Raw genomic sequence first — 18,084 nt, forward strand, 5'->3', positions numbered from 1 at the left:
AATGTCGCTTCCAACCCCGAAGAAATGTAGAATCAGCGTCCGTGTTGGATCAGTGAACTAGCGTATACTAGGGGCTACTAGGGGCAACCGCACATGCAATGATTCTTACCTTCCTAATTCACCATCGCCGACAGATTCATTGCCAATCTTGTCAAGTCCGGGAAACGCTAGGACGTGGCATCTGTAGATCCACTGTCAAGGCAGACTAAATTGCAATCCAAAATACGTCATTTGATGAAAAGTGCCGAGTGAGGTCACGGTCTAATGCTCTGTGCCGTTTTACTGGTGGCTCATTAAACTATACCCCGCATCCGCAGTTCGAGCTAGGATGCGACCACGCGACAATTTCCCCAGATAAAAGCCAAGACGCCAAGCAGTGTGCGTCGACCGAAACGTAGAAAGGTTGGAGCGATACTGCCCAATGCGACAAGTCATGGGATCAGGAATGAGACTAGGTAAACTAGCATAGTTTTATAAGTGGTCTTATATTGTGAATTCATTTTTGTACTCAGTAAAAATGAAGTAATGATATCAACAATGACGTGCAGCTGCTAGGGTCAGTCTCGGGGAAAATAGGAAACAAATCGATCTTCGACCCCCTTCAAATCGGTCCAGGCCGTTTTCAAACAGCCGGCGCTGGTTGGGCAGAGATTTTAGACAAGTAGACTCGAATGAAAGACAAGAGACATATCACAACGGGTAAATTAGGAAGCTAAGTTTCAGAAATGATTGGCTGTGATTAATATCAAGGGCCGAGAAACTACTAGTTACGCTGGTGAATGTTGATCCGGATAACGGACATAAAGAAGAAAATGCCACGGGTGTGGACGAAAAGGGGCAAAGCGCAATTCCCGGAATGTTGTGAATAGACTCAATAATTGAAGGTCACGGGTCATGCTTAGCTTCCATGTCAAGATATCTTCCGTTTTGCGGAGGATTCAAGGGGAAACCCCCTTTCTCCACCAGCCCTTACTCCTTCAGGGTGAACAAAAAAGCCTCAAATCCGCGACATAGTTCTAGCCAGCTGGAATTCGTGTCACACGCAAGGCAGGAAAAATTAAAATGATCAGCAGGGTTAGAAAAAGAGAAGTTACTGTGTACGTAAGATGCTGAAACAAATCGCGCAAAAATAACTAATTGTTTCACGAAGAATGGCTCCGGGTGGAATGTGACAAAAAAGAAGAAAAAAGCAAAAGCTCGCGTTCCCGAGGCCGTAGCCGGTTCGGGATCCGCCGCTACGGGGAGAAGGATCTGGGGTTGACTGCATTGCACAAGCCACAGTAGATACATCCCGAGAGGCGACAGCGACGGCGATGGTGGCCGATAAAAACTCATACCGTCATGGCAGACCGCTCATGTGCGATGGGTATTTTGGAGTCATACTTCAAAGTCCGTGGTCCAGGCCATGGCTTTCGGCGTTGAGACGTAATATGCATGGATTTCTTTCTTAGGGCTTGGATTGGGATGGACCAGGTACCGGAGGCTGGCGTTGATCTTATTGCACAACCACAACGGAGTAATTATCGTCGCCCTGTGACAGCCAGTAAAAATAGAGAGGACCCAGCGGCAATATCTTCTGCCCACCCGACCACCCTAGGAGGTCGAAATATATGCATTCTGATTGGTCCCCACCGCCGCCATCAATGGATGCATGTGCATCATCCTCGGCTGGTTAAACGCCGTTATTTGCTGAAGCCCTTTGCTCCCAGACCAGTTGTTCCGATTTTACAGCCGAACCTGTCGTCATTCGGGAGTTCAATAGAAACAACTTTCATTTTGTACCTTTTCCACAGGCAACACATTCCGATATCAATTCGGGTTGATGCAAGCCGAAAACAGAATTGCGAGGTGGAATTCGCGAAGGGGTCAGGATTGATCGACGAGATTATGTCAGCTCCCCGCGATTCTGGGGCTAGACTATGAACTCTTTAGAACTATATAGATTTGGTGAAGTCATTGTGCGTCATTCCTGTCGTCCGTGGCTGATGGAATCCTAGATTTTGAGAAAAATAAACTCATTTTTGCAAGATCCAAGACTAATTCGCAGATGATTGACGAAATAGTAAAGTTATGGTAGGTGGCCGCAACCGTCAGAGCAGCATAAAAGAACCCAAGAACTGGACTCATCAACTTCTCCTTGTAAACTACTCAAAAAGCATCAATGAGTTATTTTTGATTCTAGAACTCCTATTTGTTCCCGCTATTCGCCTTCTCGGTCATAGAGTCCTTTATTCCGAATCAAGTTCGTGTCCATTTGAACCATTCGGGTCAAGTCGGACTGCGCCTTCAGGCATTTGCAACCCACAGCCCTTCGTCCCATCACCAACCGCGTGTTCGCTTCAGCTCGGCGTTCAGCCCCGACATCACCCGTGGAACTGTGGAGAAACACTACCGAAACTGCACGAGAACCTCCTTCATACCAAGACCGATCGTAACCATGGCCTCTGCCGGAAAGGATTATATACCCCTCGGCCGCTCCGACTCTCCTGGTCCTCTGGCTTCAGATTTCTCTCAACAACAAGTCGCGAAACAACGCAACAATAACTATCACTCTACTTCACTCAGAAAAATGGTTGCCACATCTGTGAATCGCACTGCGCTGCACCCTGGTGGTGTTCAGTATGTTGCCTTCCTACCTCACTGTCCTTACCTTCTTGTCGCTAACTGTCTTTACTTAGGCCTGGCAAGGGTCACACCGAGCTCGAGGAGGAGCTTCACGAGACTGCTCACATTGACTACGATCGTGTTTCAATTGTAAGACCTCGACACCCTAACGCTTGACACTTGACTACGATGTCTGTGGTGTTTTGCTATCTTGATTCATTAACTAACATGGTTTAGATTGCCAACCCCTCTGTTCCTGCCCTCTACGAAGATGCTCTTGTCTATGAGACTGGTACTGCTGTCACCTCCAGCGGTGCTTTGAGCGCATACTCTGGTGCTAAGACTGGTCGTTCCCCCTCCGACAAGCGTATCGTCCAGGAGGCTTCCTCAGAAGGCGATGTCTGGTGGGGACCCGTAAATAAGCCCATGACACTCGATGTGAGTCAATTTTTCTTACTCTTCTATGCGCCATTTTGCTGGATATTCCATTGTCGATGTTGGAGCACACCCTTGCAGATGGGCCCGATGAGAGATCCACTTGGGATCCCTTGCATATGCATCGGGAGGTCAAGCTTTTCGGCGGAACTTCGTGCAACCTTTTGGAATGCCGTTTCTCCCGGATAATACCTCATCACCTTTCATCTCAAGAATATTTCCTTTTGCCCGTTTTTTGGATCTCCCTTGCCCCCCATTTTGCCCCTCGGCTTTCAGTTGCGGCTCCACAATTCCCCGCCCTTGGTCCGAGGCCATCACGTGCATGACGTCAATCATCAGGCTGGTGACTAACATAATCCCCACAGGTCTGGCGTATCAACCGTGAGCGTGCTGTCGACTACCTGAACACCCGTAACCGCATCTATGTCGTGGATGGTTACGCCGGCTGGGATGAGCGCTACCGCATCAGCGTTCGCGTTGTCTGCGCTCGCGCCTACCACGCTCTCTTCATGCGCAACATGCTGATCCGCCCCAAGCGTGAGGAGCTCGACCACTTCCACCCCGACTATGTCATCTACAACGCTGGCTCTTTCCCCGCCAACCGCTTCACCGAGGGTATGACCTCCGCCACCTCCGTTGCCATCAACTTCGCCGACAAGGAGATGGTCATCCTTGGTACCGAGTACGCTGGTGAGATGAAGAAGGGTGTCTTCACCGTTCTCTACTACGAGATGCCTGTCAAGCACAACGTCCTGACTCTTCACTCATCTGCCAACGAGGGTGAGAACGGCGATGTCACCGTCTTCTTCGGTCTGTCTGGTACTGGCAAGACCACCTTGTCCGCTGACCCCAAGCGCAAGCTGATTGGTGACGACGAGCACTGCTGGACTGACACCGGTGTCTTCAACATTGAGGGTGGCTGCTACGCCAAGTGCATTGGTCTCTCCGCCGAGAAGGAGCCCGATATTTTCAACGCCATCCGCTTCGGCTCCGTCCTCGAGAACACCGTTTTCGACCCCATCTCCCGTGTTGTTGACTACGACGATGCCACCCTTACCGAGAACACCCGTTGCGCCTACCCCATTGAGTACATTGACAACGCCAAGATCCCCTGCCTCAGCGACAACCACCCCAGCAACATCATTCTGCTCACCTGCGATGCCCGCGGTGTCCTGCCCCCCATCTCCAAGCTCACCCCCGAGCAGACCATGTTCCACTTCATCTCCGGTTACACCTCCAAGATGGCTGGTACTGAGGACGGTGTCACCGAGCCCCAGGCTACCTTCTCTTCTTGCTTCGCTCAGCCCTTCCTGGCTCTTCACCCCATGCGCTACGCCCGCATGTTGGCCGAGAAGATCAAGGAGCACAAGGTCAACGCCTGGCTCCTGAACACCGGCTGGGTTGGCGCCGGCGCTACCACTGGCGGCAAGCGTTGCCCTCTCAAGTACACCCGTGCCATCCTGGACTCCATCCACAACGGCGAGCTCGCCAAGGCCGAGTACGAGACCTACGCTACCTTCAACCTGCCCGTCCCTACCTCCTGCCCCGGTGTCCCCAGCGAGCTTCTCAACCCCGAGAAGAGCTGGACCGCCTCCACATCCTTCAAGGACGAGGTCACCAAGCTTGCTGTCCTCTTCAACGAGAACTTCAAGAAGTACTCTGACGAGGCTACCCCCGATGTCCTCGCTGCTGCCCCTAAGGTTTAGAGGGTTCGGGCGACGGTTAAAAATTTCTTTTTCTCCTTGTTTCTTGTTCTCCTAAACAGGTTGAATAAGTCATTTGCATGGCGTGCTGCATTTTTTTGGTGATGATCTTTGATCCTCTCGCCGACGTCTGCCGCTTGTATCGGGACAAGCGATGGATACCTTATTGATTTCCCCCCGATTTGGGTTGTGCTTTTTTTTTGTCTTTCGCCATCTATCTTGGCTGGCTGAACGGAGTTATGCAGTGATATTAATGAAGAATTTCTTATACGATAGTGAATGCAATCTTTATCTCAAAATTGACCTTGTTTTGTAATCTAATCATTGCTCCTCGTAATGGTCTCGTTGACAATCCTAGCCCGGGAATGCTTGTCTTCTGTTGGGATGCCATCACTAAATGTCTAGGATACGGCTGGAGATCCTGTGTCATGAACAACATTCACTAGCCCTGAGTGTAATAGTTTTTAAGCTTATCACCTGGTGACTGGACTCTATACTACCCGGTGGTGCATCTCGGGCGGAGACCTTTATCCCGATTATCAAGAATGCATTTCGTGCTCTTCAAGTTACCATCTACAGGCAACGGATTGTCTATTCCAGGCTTATGACAAGTGAAAAGATGGAGAGCTAGTAGGTGAAGCGTCGACAGGATCTGACAACCTGGGGTTAAATATGAAGAGTGCGTCAGTTCGTCACATCTAATTCTTTATACATATCTATCTAGCTACAGCACCAATAAATGGAAGAAAATCAGATATCTAGGAAATACCTAAGAGTATGTCTCGGAGACTAGTAATAGACTATTAAGAATACTATATGAAGTGAGGGGTGAGGTTTAATGTGAAGTGAGGCTCAAGTGAGAAGACATAACCACTAACCCGACTAGATGAATATGTTCCACTGCCAATAGATACAAAACATACCGCAAAGAAACACAAGTGAGTGACTTTATCTTCTAATGACTTCTCATTTACAAAAGCTACTTTGTTGGCAAAACACTGGTATGCAAGACCTCCTAGAAGCCTCATATTTCCATTCCTATATATAACTTACTTTTTCAAGGTTGATATAAATGACGTGAGCGATATATAATTAGTGTCTGGCATCTTTTTACTATATCATGGGCCATTATTACCTTGCTGTCGCTAGCTTGTCCTGATATTAAGGGATATACTTTCCTCTACTACTCTCGTCGGTCCCATGCAGTCCAGATCCTCAGTACGTTGGCACCGTCGATGCAACAACTCGCGAAGGCCAAGGAAAGCACCGGCGCCTACCATGCTGCTTCGGAATTCAGATCCCTTCAGGTGTGCACAATGCTGCAGGTCGCACATGATCCAGAGGAAAGCATTTGGAATCGGCTTGACATTGACGATGTTCCCTCGGCCATCACTCTCTACTGATGTGGACAGTGTCAGTCCAACGACTCAAGCACTCCGATTTACGATGAAATCGTCAACTCCGGAGTCTCTGTACGCGTCGTTGTCGAGCCCCTACACTTAACGGTGCTGTACTTCCCATTGATTTCCCGGGCACCTCGGTCGCCTTTTCGGTCCAGCAGAGGAGGAAAGAGCCCAGCTACAACTAGGAGGATGCCTCTTTTATAATTATGACGACGCATGCCCAGAAATGCGCAGATTGATTGAGATAATGGGATACTCCGACGGACACAAGTTACCATACTATGACAAGATAGGTTGGGTTGTGACTCCGCCTACGGATCACCCAATCTGCACCAGTTTTCTTCAACCAAACTACACCATGCCGAGAAAAAAAGCGCCTCCGTTCCTTGGCCCATCACCGCCAGGAGATACTTTCGACGATTTCCACATGAAGCAATCTGCTCAGGCCGCTCACATCAAGCTGGCGCGGCACAGACCAATCTGGACCAATGACTGGACCCCAGTCCATACCACGGGAAACAGACTTTCGGCGAAGGACATAGCTCGTTTCCCTTTATACGTCAAGTATGAGCGGACGACCAAGGAAAATTGGTCCTGCCCGACGATCACAATGTTCTCCTAAGCGATGAGCTGGTCTACGCAGCCATGAAGGAGCTGGCACAGAAGAAACGCGCCGAATTTCGCGCTGTATGGGACGCCAACGGCGAACCTCGGGCTAGCCGCGTGCCGCAGGACCCGGCCCCGCGTATCGACTTCCACGGCCTGCTCTGTGCCCCGATTTGGAAGAAATACTACGCGTTCGTCAGGCTCCGTGCCGCCGCTAAATACGGGTATCTGATGGCGGCTAAGGCAGATTTACAACTGAAGTCTGAAGACCCAATTTTCACCCGCTTGTCGGACGCGCCGGTCTTCCTCGTGATCAGTCAAAACCTTGTGGAGACCATAGAATGTGCCTGGCAACCGAATACCAGCGGAGCAACGTTGAATTCAATGGGTTGGTGGAACGTTTCTTGAATCAAGGACGCCGGGATTCTTTCTTTTCTATCTGTCATCAGCAGGAACGCGACTAGTCAGTATGCACCTTGTTACCTAGGAGGTCTTACACAATTTCTATCATCCTGCTTAATTTACTTGCTTAACCATAAGAATACTGGAAGACACTTTAAGCGTAGGACATGAATCAGCAGCCTCTGCTGACATTATGTACCGCCGCGAAGTTTGTAAATCGGCAATTGAGAATAGCAACGCCTGGGTAGGTAGATACGTAGGTGTATAATGGAGTGTGAAATGGAGATTGGAGTGCTGGAGAAATTAGAAGCTGAGACTGTGGAGTCTAACGGTAATTCATGTCTCTAACGCGCTCCTAGACTTGACTGCAATTTCTGCATCCTAGCTCACTGTTGACTCTGGAAATGTGTACGCAGTGTTATATATGGCCCTACATATCACTAAATTGGTTCCTAACTCATCAGTCGCTATTCAGCGGCGCTGATAAGAACACTATTGCACGGTATATGATGGCGAATTGCACCATTTCAGCGAATCATGCCCGCACGCCGCTTCACATGCTCCATATGCCCCTGGACATGCTATCCGACGTTTGCTGATCCGTACCGGTCCGTGATGCTTTAACGTATGACGCCGGCATCTATGATATGAACCGGGGTTGATTCCATATAGAATCATAAGAAAACTGGGTTAAAGAAGAGTAAATAATAGGGGGTAGATGGAAAGGGGGTATGAGAAGTGAGCTAAAGGAAAGTGAGATTGTTAAGGGTGATTGTATAGTGTATGGCAGTCTGCACCACTGAGAGACTGCTAAAACAAACATGAGGTCGTATAAACGACCAACTGTTCTTGTATACTACCTATGTAGGTGTAAGTCGAGTGGGAAGAGGACTGGGGTAATGTAGACGGTATCCCGATTAGGTCGGTTGTCATGATCCATGGATAGTCCCTAAAAACCTTCGTACCCGCTCCTGCAACCCGTCCCCGGCTCCTCAATACGATATCCCCTGTCTAGGAAAGCCACACATAAGAAGCATTCCCGAACTCCTATGCCGGAAGGCTGGTGGGTCCAAATCGAGGCTTGAGGCTGGTGGAGCTCCCGACTTGCCGAAAACCCTTTCCGCGGAGGGAACTAGGAGTGAAGATGCGCTTTGGGTTTGATTGATAGATTGCGCGTGGGAGCTCTTCAAGGCCGAGCTAGGCACGGAGTGGATTCCGCGGGAGATACCCCAGAGAACATTCGGCACTTAGGCTTTCACAATTGGCTAGTGTGCAGTAGCACTAGCGTTGGTTGATACTGGTTACAAGGAAAGACGGAATTTATCGTCGACGGCGGTTTCCGAGATAAACCTGTGTTCCTTTTGGTCGGAGAAGATGCAAATAGCTTAATAAGTTAGTAGGCGTCGGAGCGTCGGAGAGGTCCGTGGATATGCGCTGAGTCGTTGGGGATTCAGTCTTCACTGTACTTTGAGGTCCAGGACTTGGTTTACACCGGCGGCCTCGTACTCTAAGAGAGATGACGATTCAAACATGGACTCCGCGGGTCCTAAACCATTACCGAACGGTGATATCCGATGCTGCGTCTCTCTTGGGTACTGTTCGTAGTTTACTCTCGCATCGCTTTGCTAAACTTCCCGCCCTATCAATTCAAACACCGAGCCCATCAATGACCCCGTCTAGTCCCCGTGGCATATCCAGGACAACTAGTCAGGGGGTTTGAATCCCCGAACGAACATATGACGATATTATCCGGAGAACAGACCTCCGCTGACTCTTACCGACTTGCCCGGTCCTCTTGAAACGACGTTGGCAGTCGACGACTTATATCCGTAATCGTCACAAATGACCAATACCATAGACAAGATGCAGCACCAGACACGGGGTGAGAATCCACTGTAGAAGCTTACCTGAGATAATTATTGCCGGTCATCGGCGGAAACGAGCCAGAAGCAAGCCCAAACCGGAGGAATCTCTGTGGCCTAGTTCTGGCAACCCAACAATAGTAGCGGGAGCCGCAGCTCCACACAAGGGACAGGGGATCCTTCAGAATCTCAATGGATGGGATTGGTCGGTGATCAGGGGATGGTGCAAAGGGGGGCCCACCGGCGTCAGCGAAATGATGCTCGGCCGGTTGGACTGCCGTCCGAGTATGCTCGGATCATGGCCCGAGGGAAGCGGGAGGAAATTACCGTGGAATAGCCGATTAGACTTATCCACCCCGCCGAGATGTTAGTCACGTCTTATTGGATTCTAGCCACTGTGACTGTGGCAGAGGTCCCAACAATTAGATCATAGTCCGATATACGGCTAATCCGTGCGTTTGCATCGTATATTCGACGTAGAACTGATTCTGTTGGGAGATTGTGCCGGGGATATCCTGAGGCCTTTGCTCTTGAAATATTTATCGGACATTTATTGTTGCATGTGTAGATACGTAGTATATTGGTCATTGAGATATGCCCAGAGAGGTTGTATATGTGCCGGGGACTTGGGTATATCAGGATGAACGGGATCCCGACAAGTTCTCGTGGGGAATCCCCAAAGGGTTTAGTGCTGGTGGGGATTCCGAGTTTAGCTCGTGGCACTAAGATATCTCGTTGTTGAAAGGGGATCAACGGAGTTCAACGGAATGACAGTCCACAGTCTGTTCTATATTAGACAGTATTAGCAAGTCTTAGACACAGTTCTGAGATGTCAAGAAATTATACCCTCCTGACCTGGGTATGTGCATATTGTAAATGACAAGTCCGTGGAATGCAGGATCGTCGAGCTATCCCCCGCATTTTGACAAGCTCCATAGCGTGCAGGCGTGTCCACGATGGTGCATTGACAATCGAAATGATGTAAATATCATTGGTCCAACACGTCAGTCCTTGGTGGAGGCCTTTGGTGACCTTCGCTCCATACTAGGGAAATGCCAGGTACTATTCCCGTGGCCCATATTGTCTCCATCTCCATACTGGGCGGGGAACTTACGGGTAGCCTTCGGTTGACGGTCGGTTGAAGGGGAATAATCTCCGGTTCGGAATGAGATCACGGTTCTATAGATTTGAGATTTGAATATATTAGACAAGCTCAGGCCCCTGTTGTCCCGGTTTGACCCTGTGTAGTTGTACCAGAGTAGTACTCCTTGAGAATCTACACACATTAACACCCCGCACCTTCTCTGTCTTGTGACTTCTTGTGTCTCCTCTCATATTTCTCTCTCTCTCTCTGATTTCTGTTCTCCGTTCTTCAACCTGTTTGACAGCTGCTATCCTGAATCTTTCCAAGGTTCATATTAACGCAACTACGTCATCGGTGAGTACCATGGTCCCAAACATAGTCCCCGTGGCTTCTAAATCCGTGAGATCCTGCTAATCTTTGAAAAGATTTCTAGTCAGTGTTAGTTTCTTGACTTTCTACGCCTATACGTCCTGCATTGTATTAACTTGCATTAGGACCTCAATACTTCACCATGGCATCCACTATCAAGGACAGCACCAGCAATGCTGCTGTCTCTGCACAGAACGCGACCAAGTCCACCATTGAGAATCCTACCGATTTCCTGCACCACCCGTACACCCGCGCAGCCCTGCCTTTCATCAACGGCGGACTCGCCGGTATGACCGCCACGGCCGTGATCCAACCCGTCGACATGGTCAAGGTGCGCCTGCAGCTTGCTGGCGAAGGAGCCCGCACCGGTCCTCGCCCATCCGCTCTCGGAATCACTCGCGATATCGTCGCCTCTGGCAAGGTCCTCGATCTCTACACCGGCCTGTCCGCCGGCATCCTCCGCCAAGCCGTCTACACCACCGCCCGTCTAGGATTCTTCGAGACATTCATCAAGACACTCAATTCCCGCGCTGAATCCGCAGGTCGGAAAGTAACCTTCGCCGAGCGTGCTGCGGCAGGACTGTCCGCCGGCGGAATCGCGGCCATGATTGGAAACCCAGCCGACTTGGCCCTCGTGCGCATGCAGTCCGACGGTCTCAAGGCCCCCGAGGCTCGCGCTAACTACCGCTCCGTCTTTGATGCTCTCGCTCGCATCACCCGCGCCGAGGGCCTCGCTGCCCTGTGGGCTGGTGCTACGCCTACGGTTGTGCGTGCCATGGCCCTCAACATGGGTCAGTTGACTTTCTTCGCCGAGGCCAAGCAACAGCTTAAGCAGCACACTTCTCTCTCCACTCAGAATCAGACTTTCGCTGCTTCCGGAATTGCCGGGTTCTTTGCTAGTTTCTTGTCTCTGCCTTTCGATTTCATCAAGACCCGTCTTCAGAAGCAACAGAAGGACCCCAAGACTGGCTCGCTTCCTTATAAGGGCTTGGTGGATTGTGCGCGCAAGGTTGCCAAGGATGAGGGTTGGTTGCGCTTCTACCGTGGCTTCGGAACTTACTACGTTCGGATCGCTCCTCATGCGTTAGTTCCCCCCACTATTTTACCCCGGTTTTTTTCCCCACTGACTCGATCTGCAGAATGGTCACCCTCATCGTGGCTGATTATCTCAACCTCCTCACCAAGTAAACTTGCTTGACCGAGTTTTGAGAGCCTGGAGTTTCGAATTTCATTCTTTTACATTGCTCTCCGATTACACATCGCATTGACCCATTGCTCAGTTACGCGATTTAATATTCTCACCACGCCACAAAGTCTCTTGATAGACACCATCTGCTATTTTTAACATCCATGGGAAGCGCAGCGTCCGGGGGAACACAGACAATCCACCCCGAGACATCTTATGCTCCGTTTGGTCTGTGTGCATCGCACAAACCCACCCTCCCTATAACGAGAAATTACACATGGTAGATCTGGTGCCTGGGCATTCGGAAAACATGATACCGGTGAAGGCCATTCCGACTTGCAATTTCCTTTCCTTTCCCTGGGAAGAGAGATGAAAAGATGTCGGGGGGAGAATACGCGGTTGGCCGGTCTTTTCCGCGGAAAGCCAGCGACAACAGAACACAACTCATTGTCTTTGTCAAGTCCTTGCTCGTTGCCTTCTTTTCTTTTTCTTTTTCTTTCGTGTTTTCGGCAAGCGAATACCCCCTTGTCTGGCTCTGGTTCTTTGCCTCTGTCATACTTTACGTCATGGTCTTGGCTACGCTTGAGGTAGAGTTGATAGATAGCTTACTTGCCTATCTCTTTATTTCGTTTTCTTCAATAGTAAAACAGTCTAATATGTCTCTGGTTTATGTAGGCTTGTATTATTCAAGGGCTATGGATAATGATCTTCTTAGTAAAGGGATAAAGGACTCTTCTCATCGTTGCGGCAACTCCACTGTTTTGGATAATCGCTTTCGGACATGTTGCATTGGTGCAAATGACGTGTAACTTGGAGTATCAGAGGAAATGACGAAGGTCTCTCGGGCCTAGGTAGACTTGTGGCTACGGGCCTTTACTGACCTGCAGCATTGAACTCATTACCAACGTTATTGACATCAGCCTTCCGGCAATTTTCTCGTCCAGTGGAATAAATCTTTAGACATAGGCAAAGTCGTCCCATTATTTATGTGAGCGTATTCATTACAATGGCGAAGCAGAAGTCCTACAGAATAGAAACATAAATAAGGAAAGACATCTCATCGTGAAAGTGAAACTATCCACTATTGAAACCGACTTCGTAAAAATAGAGACCCAAAGTGCACCGGCAATACAAGCCAGACGGGAATCACAAGGGGGACACCATTAAAAAAAAGTAAAAGACCACAATCAAGACCATGTCCCGATACCGGCGCACTTGCATATCCATCACAGAGCAAGAAGACGCCTCGCAAAAAGAGAAAAAGATCCCATTCCATCCAATTCCCTTCGAGTTCATATTATCTCTGATTAGATCTTATCATCGCCAACACGCTTGGACTCAACAGCACCAGGCGGCAGGACGTCCTCGAGCGTCTCGCCAGTGCCCGCAAGCTCCTCCTCCACGGGAACAGAGTCCTTAATCTTGAAGAAGACGACAGGAATAGCGACGATGATCGAGCCGCACAACAGACCAAAGTTCGAGGCGTATTCGTTCATGAACGGGATCTTTCGTGAATCCAATGACCACATGACCGCTGCGCCGGCGGATTGCAGGCCTTTGTAGAAACCGGCCAAGTTGGCGAGTTTGCGGCCGGAGTTACCGAGGGCGCCCATGATCCTAGAAGGACAATGTTAGTCACGAGGTATCGCAAAGAACAAGAAGGAAATTTACCAGTAGACAATTCCCTGCCAAACAGCATCGTACATGCCGTAGAAGAAGTACAGGAACATAGGACCAACGTAGCCCTTGGTACTCCAATCCCAGCCCTTGAAATCCGTGGTCTTGGGGTCCACATCCTCGCGCGTGTACCTCACCTGCCAGGCATACCCACTACCCCAGATAACGACGGTGAGGATGAAAAGGATGACCAAGGCCGCCTTAGCACGGACGGAGCGGCGAACCCGTTCCATATCAAGAATAGGGCCCATGATAACAGCAGCCACGATCTGAGCAAACCAGTACAGGAATCCATTGAGGGCCTTGGTGCGGGTGTTGAAGTAAGCGCCGTTAATGGCGTTCTGCTGGTACGTGTAGAACCAGTTGGAGGACCAGAACATGGGGAAGAGGAGGATGATCCACGGTTCCGCGCGGAGTGTATCCCACAGCCCGACGATCTCGGATTTCCACGAGGGGTTCTTCATCAGGATCACGCGCGAGCCGTCGCGACGCACGACTTTCTCTGCGTCGCAGAGACACAGGGCAAGACAGGCGCCTATGAACATGAGTACGATGAAGGCGATGTAGGTGCCGTCGCCGACGGTTTTGTTCTCCTTGACATTGATGTTTTGGCCCAGGGGGATCTTTCAATTGACATATTAGTTGTTGTTGATGGAAGCCAATTGGGGGTATAGGGCTGGGAAAGGGACCGGGCTGGTCTTACCAAGCTACCAATACAAGCGCCGACGTTGAAAATGGCCCAGAACCAGGCGAAGTAGCGACCCTTTTGTTGCTCGATCGGGTAGGACATCATGATGGTTCCTTGGGCGGCCCAGAGGAGACCTGCGCACACACCGAGTAAGGCGCCGGCGAAAATGTTGAATCCGGGGACATATGCATGTTCGGAGACCAAGAGACTAATGGAGTAAATGCAGTAACCGATTCCGCCGAATGAGAGGGAAAGACGCACGCCGAGACGGTTGACGAATGTTCCGGCGAAGAAACCCACTACGGCGAATGTACTGTACAGTGCGATGTTCTGTTGTTGTTAGAGAATGTACGACCAAGTCGGAGTGTCGGAGTATGAGATGGAATGAGTGGGGGCCGATAAGAGGAAAACAAAACTCCCATGCAAATCGTACCATTTTATCGGCCAAGCTGTGGTCGGCCTTGCCGCCACCGCCCAATCCGCTCAGGGCGTTGAACATGCCTGGGCAGAGGAAGCAGACGAAGGCGACCATGCCCAGCTGGATGCGCGGAGAGGCATACCAGCTCGTTGAGAACTTGCCAATCTTACTGGACTTGTACATCCATCCTGCGGGTCGGGGGATGTGTTCAGATTCGGAGGAATATTGCGGAGGAGCCTTCCGTTCATCCATTATGAATGAAGGCGGGAGACCGCAGAAGAATAGACGATAAAAGGTGTGGGAATATTAAGAGGTGTGTGAGTGAGAAGGAAGATTAAAAAGGAGACATTGAGATCTTAAAAGCAAAAAAAGTAAAAGATAGCAAGTTTGTACGATGTACCCCCAGAGTAGGCAAGACCAAGTCCAGATTACAAGAGATAAGTCAATAGTCAAAATAGTGTATGTTGCAGGGTAGCATTGGGTTTGATCACGGGCTGAAGCTACCTAGGTAGCTTTATGTGGCTGGCTTTAAGAAAGGACCAGGCTTCGATAGTTTATGAGAGATAGCCATTGGTAAGTACACAATTAGGGGCTCGTACTTTGCGGGGGTGATAGGGGCGCTATGATATTAGTGTTACACCCTGATGGCACTGTTTCCCCTAGGCCGGTAGACCTTGTCGCGTGAGACTGAGACGAGATGTAGTATTTGTAGGTCATCGAGGTTACTATGGGGCTTTTTCGGCTAATAGAGTTAAGAGATCTTTTAGAGTCACATCCCGAAAATATTAAAACAGGAAAAACCATTGGGCTTGGGGGAAAGAGACTATCGTATAAGCGATTAATGAGAACGAGGGACGCTAAACTTGAAGCAGCCATATCCTTACCAGTAGTACGTTTGATTGGTTGATGCATTGATTGGCCCGGGTCCCACAGGCCAATCCGCTGGCTCAACTGCGGGGGAGTGATCAAAAGGGGACTAGCGTGATCCTTCTCGTGAATTCTAGATTTCAGATATTTGACATCTGCGGTCACCGCATTTAGATCTATAAGATATACCTACCTAAATAGGTAATTCTGATGATCTGAGACTCTATTCTACGTAGCACAGATACAGTAATCTCTAAATCTAGGGGATTTCTTAAAATAAAACTCCGAACATCTACTTGAACCGTTTCATTCTCGGCTTGATGGAAGGGAACTTCATTTAAAAACGCTCGAACGGTATCATGCATATCAATCACTCTCTTGGCTTTCTCCTTCCTCATCCTCGGACTCACTCTCGACTTTCGGTTCGATATCACTGTCGCTGCCCTCGGTGTCTTCGCTGTTGTCCTCACTGTCGTCTTTATCCTGTCGTTCCTCAGTCTGCGCATCTGCTGGTCCCTCCTGAGAACCTGCAGCCTCGTTCTGCCCTTCCTCACTATCCACATCGTCATCTTCCACGTCCTCGTTCTCTTCTTCGCTCTGCCCTTCCTGAGTCTGCCCTTGTTCAATCTCGACCTCTTCGTTCTCCACTTCATTTGCCGGCTCCTCAATCTCCACTTCCCCATTCTCCGCTTCTTCATTCTCCACTTCTTCGCTCTCTTCTTCATTGCCCGGTTCTTCAATATCCACCTCCTCGTTCTGTTCTTGTTCATTCTCTCCCTCGCCACTCTCCCCTTCCACATCCTCCGCATCCTCATGCTCAACATCTTGACTCACTGCATCGTCGCCCGATTCATCATCGGATTGAGCAGCCGGAGCAGCCTGACTGAGTGGTTCCATTTTGATACGCTGTGAGGGAGGGTTGGCATCAACATCCATAGCATCATCATCACTTCCCACGTCACTACCCAAGGTAATGCCGGTACTTCGATCCTTCTGCTTTCTCCCATCCCCTTCAAGGTGATCATCATCTTCTTCGCGCTCCTGGAGCTCTTGGGCCCGGCGAACACGTCGTAGTAGGACAGGATCTGGCCGCAAATCGTCCGCAGTCAACGGAGTAGAACAGACAGGACATTTAACCACATGGACGCGACGCTGCCCCCGACGAGACGCAGGGGGCGCAATAGTCGTCGGGCTGCGGTTGATCATATCCATAATGGCCTCGCGCTCGAAGCTATGCGGGCATTTCGTGCTCGTCACTGGATCTTGGTAAGGTGTGAGAGTCAATGGGCAGTTGAGGGAGATGCGCTCGCGCTCAATGGCAATGTCATCGTCAGAGCCGGCGGGTGAGACGCCACGGTTCCGGTTGCGCGTACGTGCTGATGCCCCTGCTCGCGCATTCCTATCTTCCATGTGCTCGAACCATGTAGATGAGTGCGGCAATGGCGGGACGTCGTCGCCGGGGAACTTGGAGTCGTGTACCATCCGGTAGAACCCGATGTAGGAGTTATTGCTGGCATATCTAGAGCGTAATTGTCAGTATCTTGGCCTTCGAGTATAACAGCCACATCCCATACCTCTCTGTCAAAGAAAGCTCATTCCACTTCTCAACGCCCTCTGCCAATTTATCCTCCAGCTTGCGACTAGGCGGGTTCTGCGCATTGCGCTCCCGCAGCTCTATCTCTTGTTCATCTTCATAATCAGCATCAGTAGGATCCTCAGTCCCATCGGCGTCATCGCCATCATTGGCTCTCTGCCTTGCCCGCTGCTGACGAGTCTGTCTCACTCCCAAAGCAGCAGCAAGAGTCTCGCCCTCCTCCCTTTCAATTTGGCTCATCGCATCTGTCAGCCCCTGGAGCTTTATTTCTGAATCAACAATAAGTCGTGTCTTCTCCTCCATTCGTGCAGTAATAGCATCAACTCGAGCCTCTGCCTCAGCAAGCCGCTGGTACTCCTCATTGGCTTCGTCGTCATCGACATCCTCGTCGCCTTGACGCCGGCGCGCTTCCTTTGATTTCTCGTACCGCGTCCTGGCATCACTAAGGCGCTCGTTTACTTCACCACCTGAGTGTGTGAGTTTCTCGGCGGCATGTTGGAGGTGTGTGCGGAGGGTACGGAGGTGGTGTGATGCGAGGAGGGCGGCGATCTGGCGCTGGCTTTCTACTGTGAGGGGTGCCTCGGTAGTCTCGTATTCTGGCAGGGGTCTTGCTTCTGAGACTGAGCTGTGGGCTGTGCTTCGTCTGCGCGATTGTGCTGATTGTGGATGGGACTGAGATAGCGTTGAGGGCCGTCGACTTGGTGTTGCCGACATTGTTGTTGAAGGGAAAATCCTGGGTCGATAGAGCCGGATTGCCGGGGCTTTATGCTTTGCGAGTACAGGGTTCCCAAGCGTTGACAAAGAAAGTCCAAGTAACAAAGCGCATCTCGAAATCCCGACGCGAGACGCGATGACGCTAGTCCTGTTTGGGTTACATATATGAGCGATAAGCTTATCAGTTTGGAGTGGGCCTTGACATTGGAAGTACTATGTTGTATATCGAGTAGACTACTCGGTCGTTCATTTTAGCAAATACTCTCATGTTTATCTCTCCTGCATCGTCTACACCCGTGTTCGGCAGCTTTGTGAAGCCCAGGGCTAACCATTACCGGGTACACCTTCCCCATCATCATCACCCATTCCGTCAAGCTTTTATATCCTGGATCCAGAAGACATGTTTTGATTTCGTGCTATACAAACGTGTTTTGGAGACTGTAATCATCGATCCTGATCCATGCCATGCAGA

At 50.1% G+C, this 18,084-nt stretch overlaps 5 protein-coding genes across 5 annotated transcripts; 3 read left to right on the forward strand and 2 right to left on the reverse strand.

The window, feature by feature from the left end:
- Positions 1 to 2,437: 2,437 nt before the first annotated feature.
- On the forward strand, positions 2,438 to 4,745 carry acuF (phosphoenolpyruvate carboxykinase PCK1; the record flags this gene model as incomplete). Its single annotated transcript, XM_002557717.1, has 4 exons — positions 2,438 to 2,619; positions 2,679 to 2,754; positions 2,842 to 3,042; positions 3,405 to 4,745. The coding sequence occupies 4 exons, from the start codon at positions 2,438 to 2,440 to the stop codon at positions 4,743 to 4,745; spliced, it is 1,800 nt and encodes a 599-aa protein (XP_002557763.1).
- Positions 4,746 to 6,503: 1,758 nt separating this feature from the next.
- Positions 6,504 to 7,159, forward strand: N7525_001632 (uncharacterized protein; the record flags this gene model as incomplete). Its single annotated transcript, XM_002557715.2, has 2 exons — positions 6,504 to 6,709; positions 6,769 to 7,159. The coding sequence occupies 2 exons, from the start codon at positions 6,504 to 6,506 to the stop codon at positions 7,157 to 7,159; spliced, it is 597 nt and encodes a 198-aa protein (XP_002557761.2).
- Positions 7,160 to 10,610: 3,451 nt separating this feature from the next.
- N7525_001633 (putative mitochondrial dicarboxylate carrier protein) lies at positions 10,611 to 11,656 on the forward strand (the record flags this gene model as incomplete). The annotated part of the gene is made up of 2 exons (XM_061211986.1): positions 10,611 to 11,551; positions 11,608 to 11,656. The coding sequence occupies 2 exons, from the start codon at positions 10,611 to 10,613 to the stop codon at positions 11,654 to 11,656; spliced, it is 990 nt and encodes a 329-aa protein (XP_061071212.1).
- A 1,305-nt stretch (positions 11,657 to 12,961) lies between these two features.
- On the reverse strand, positions 12,962 to 14,689 carry N7525_001634 (DUF895 domain membrane protein; the record flags this gene model as incomplete). Its single annotated transcript, XM_002557713.2, has 4 exons — positions 12,962 to 13,271; positions 13,326 to 13,954; positions 14,035 to 14,349; positions 14,453 to 14,689. 4 exons carry the CDS (start codon positions 14,687 to 14,689, stop codon positions 12,962 to 12,964), a joined length of 1,491 nt encoding a protein of 496 aa, XP_002557759.2.
- Positions 14,690 to 15,670: 981 nt separating this feature from the next.
- Positions 15,671 to 17,612, reverse strand: N7525_001635 (SUMO ligase MMS21; the record flags this gene model as incomplete). The annotated part of the gene is made up of 2 exons (XM_061211987.1): positions 15,671 to 16,823; positions 16,879 to 17,612. The coding sequence occupies 2 exons, from the start codon at positions 17,610 to 17,612 to the stop codon at positions 15,671 to 15,673; spliced, it is 1,887 nt and encodes a 628-aa protein (XP_061071213.1).
- Positions 17,613 to 18,084: the final 472 nt, after the last annotated feature.

The sequence above is a fragment of the Penicillium rubens genome (genome assembly GCF_028828025.1).
Source record: "Penicillium rubens strain IBT 27055 chromosome Unknown utg000001l_segment0_segment0, whole genome shotgun sequence".
Classification (NCBI taxonomy): domain Eukaryota; kingdom Fungi; phylum Ascomycota; class Eurotiomycetes; order Eurotiales; family Aspergillaceae; genus Penicillium; species Penicillium rubens.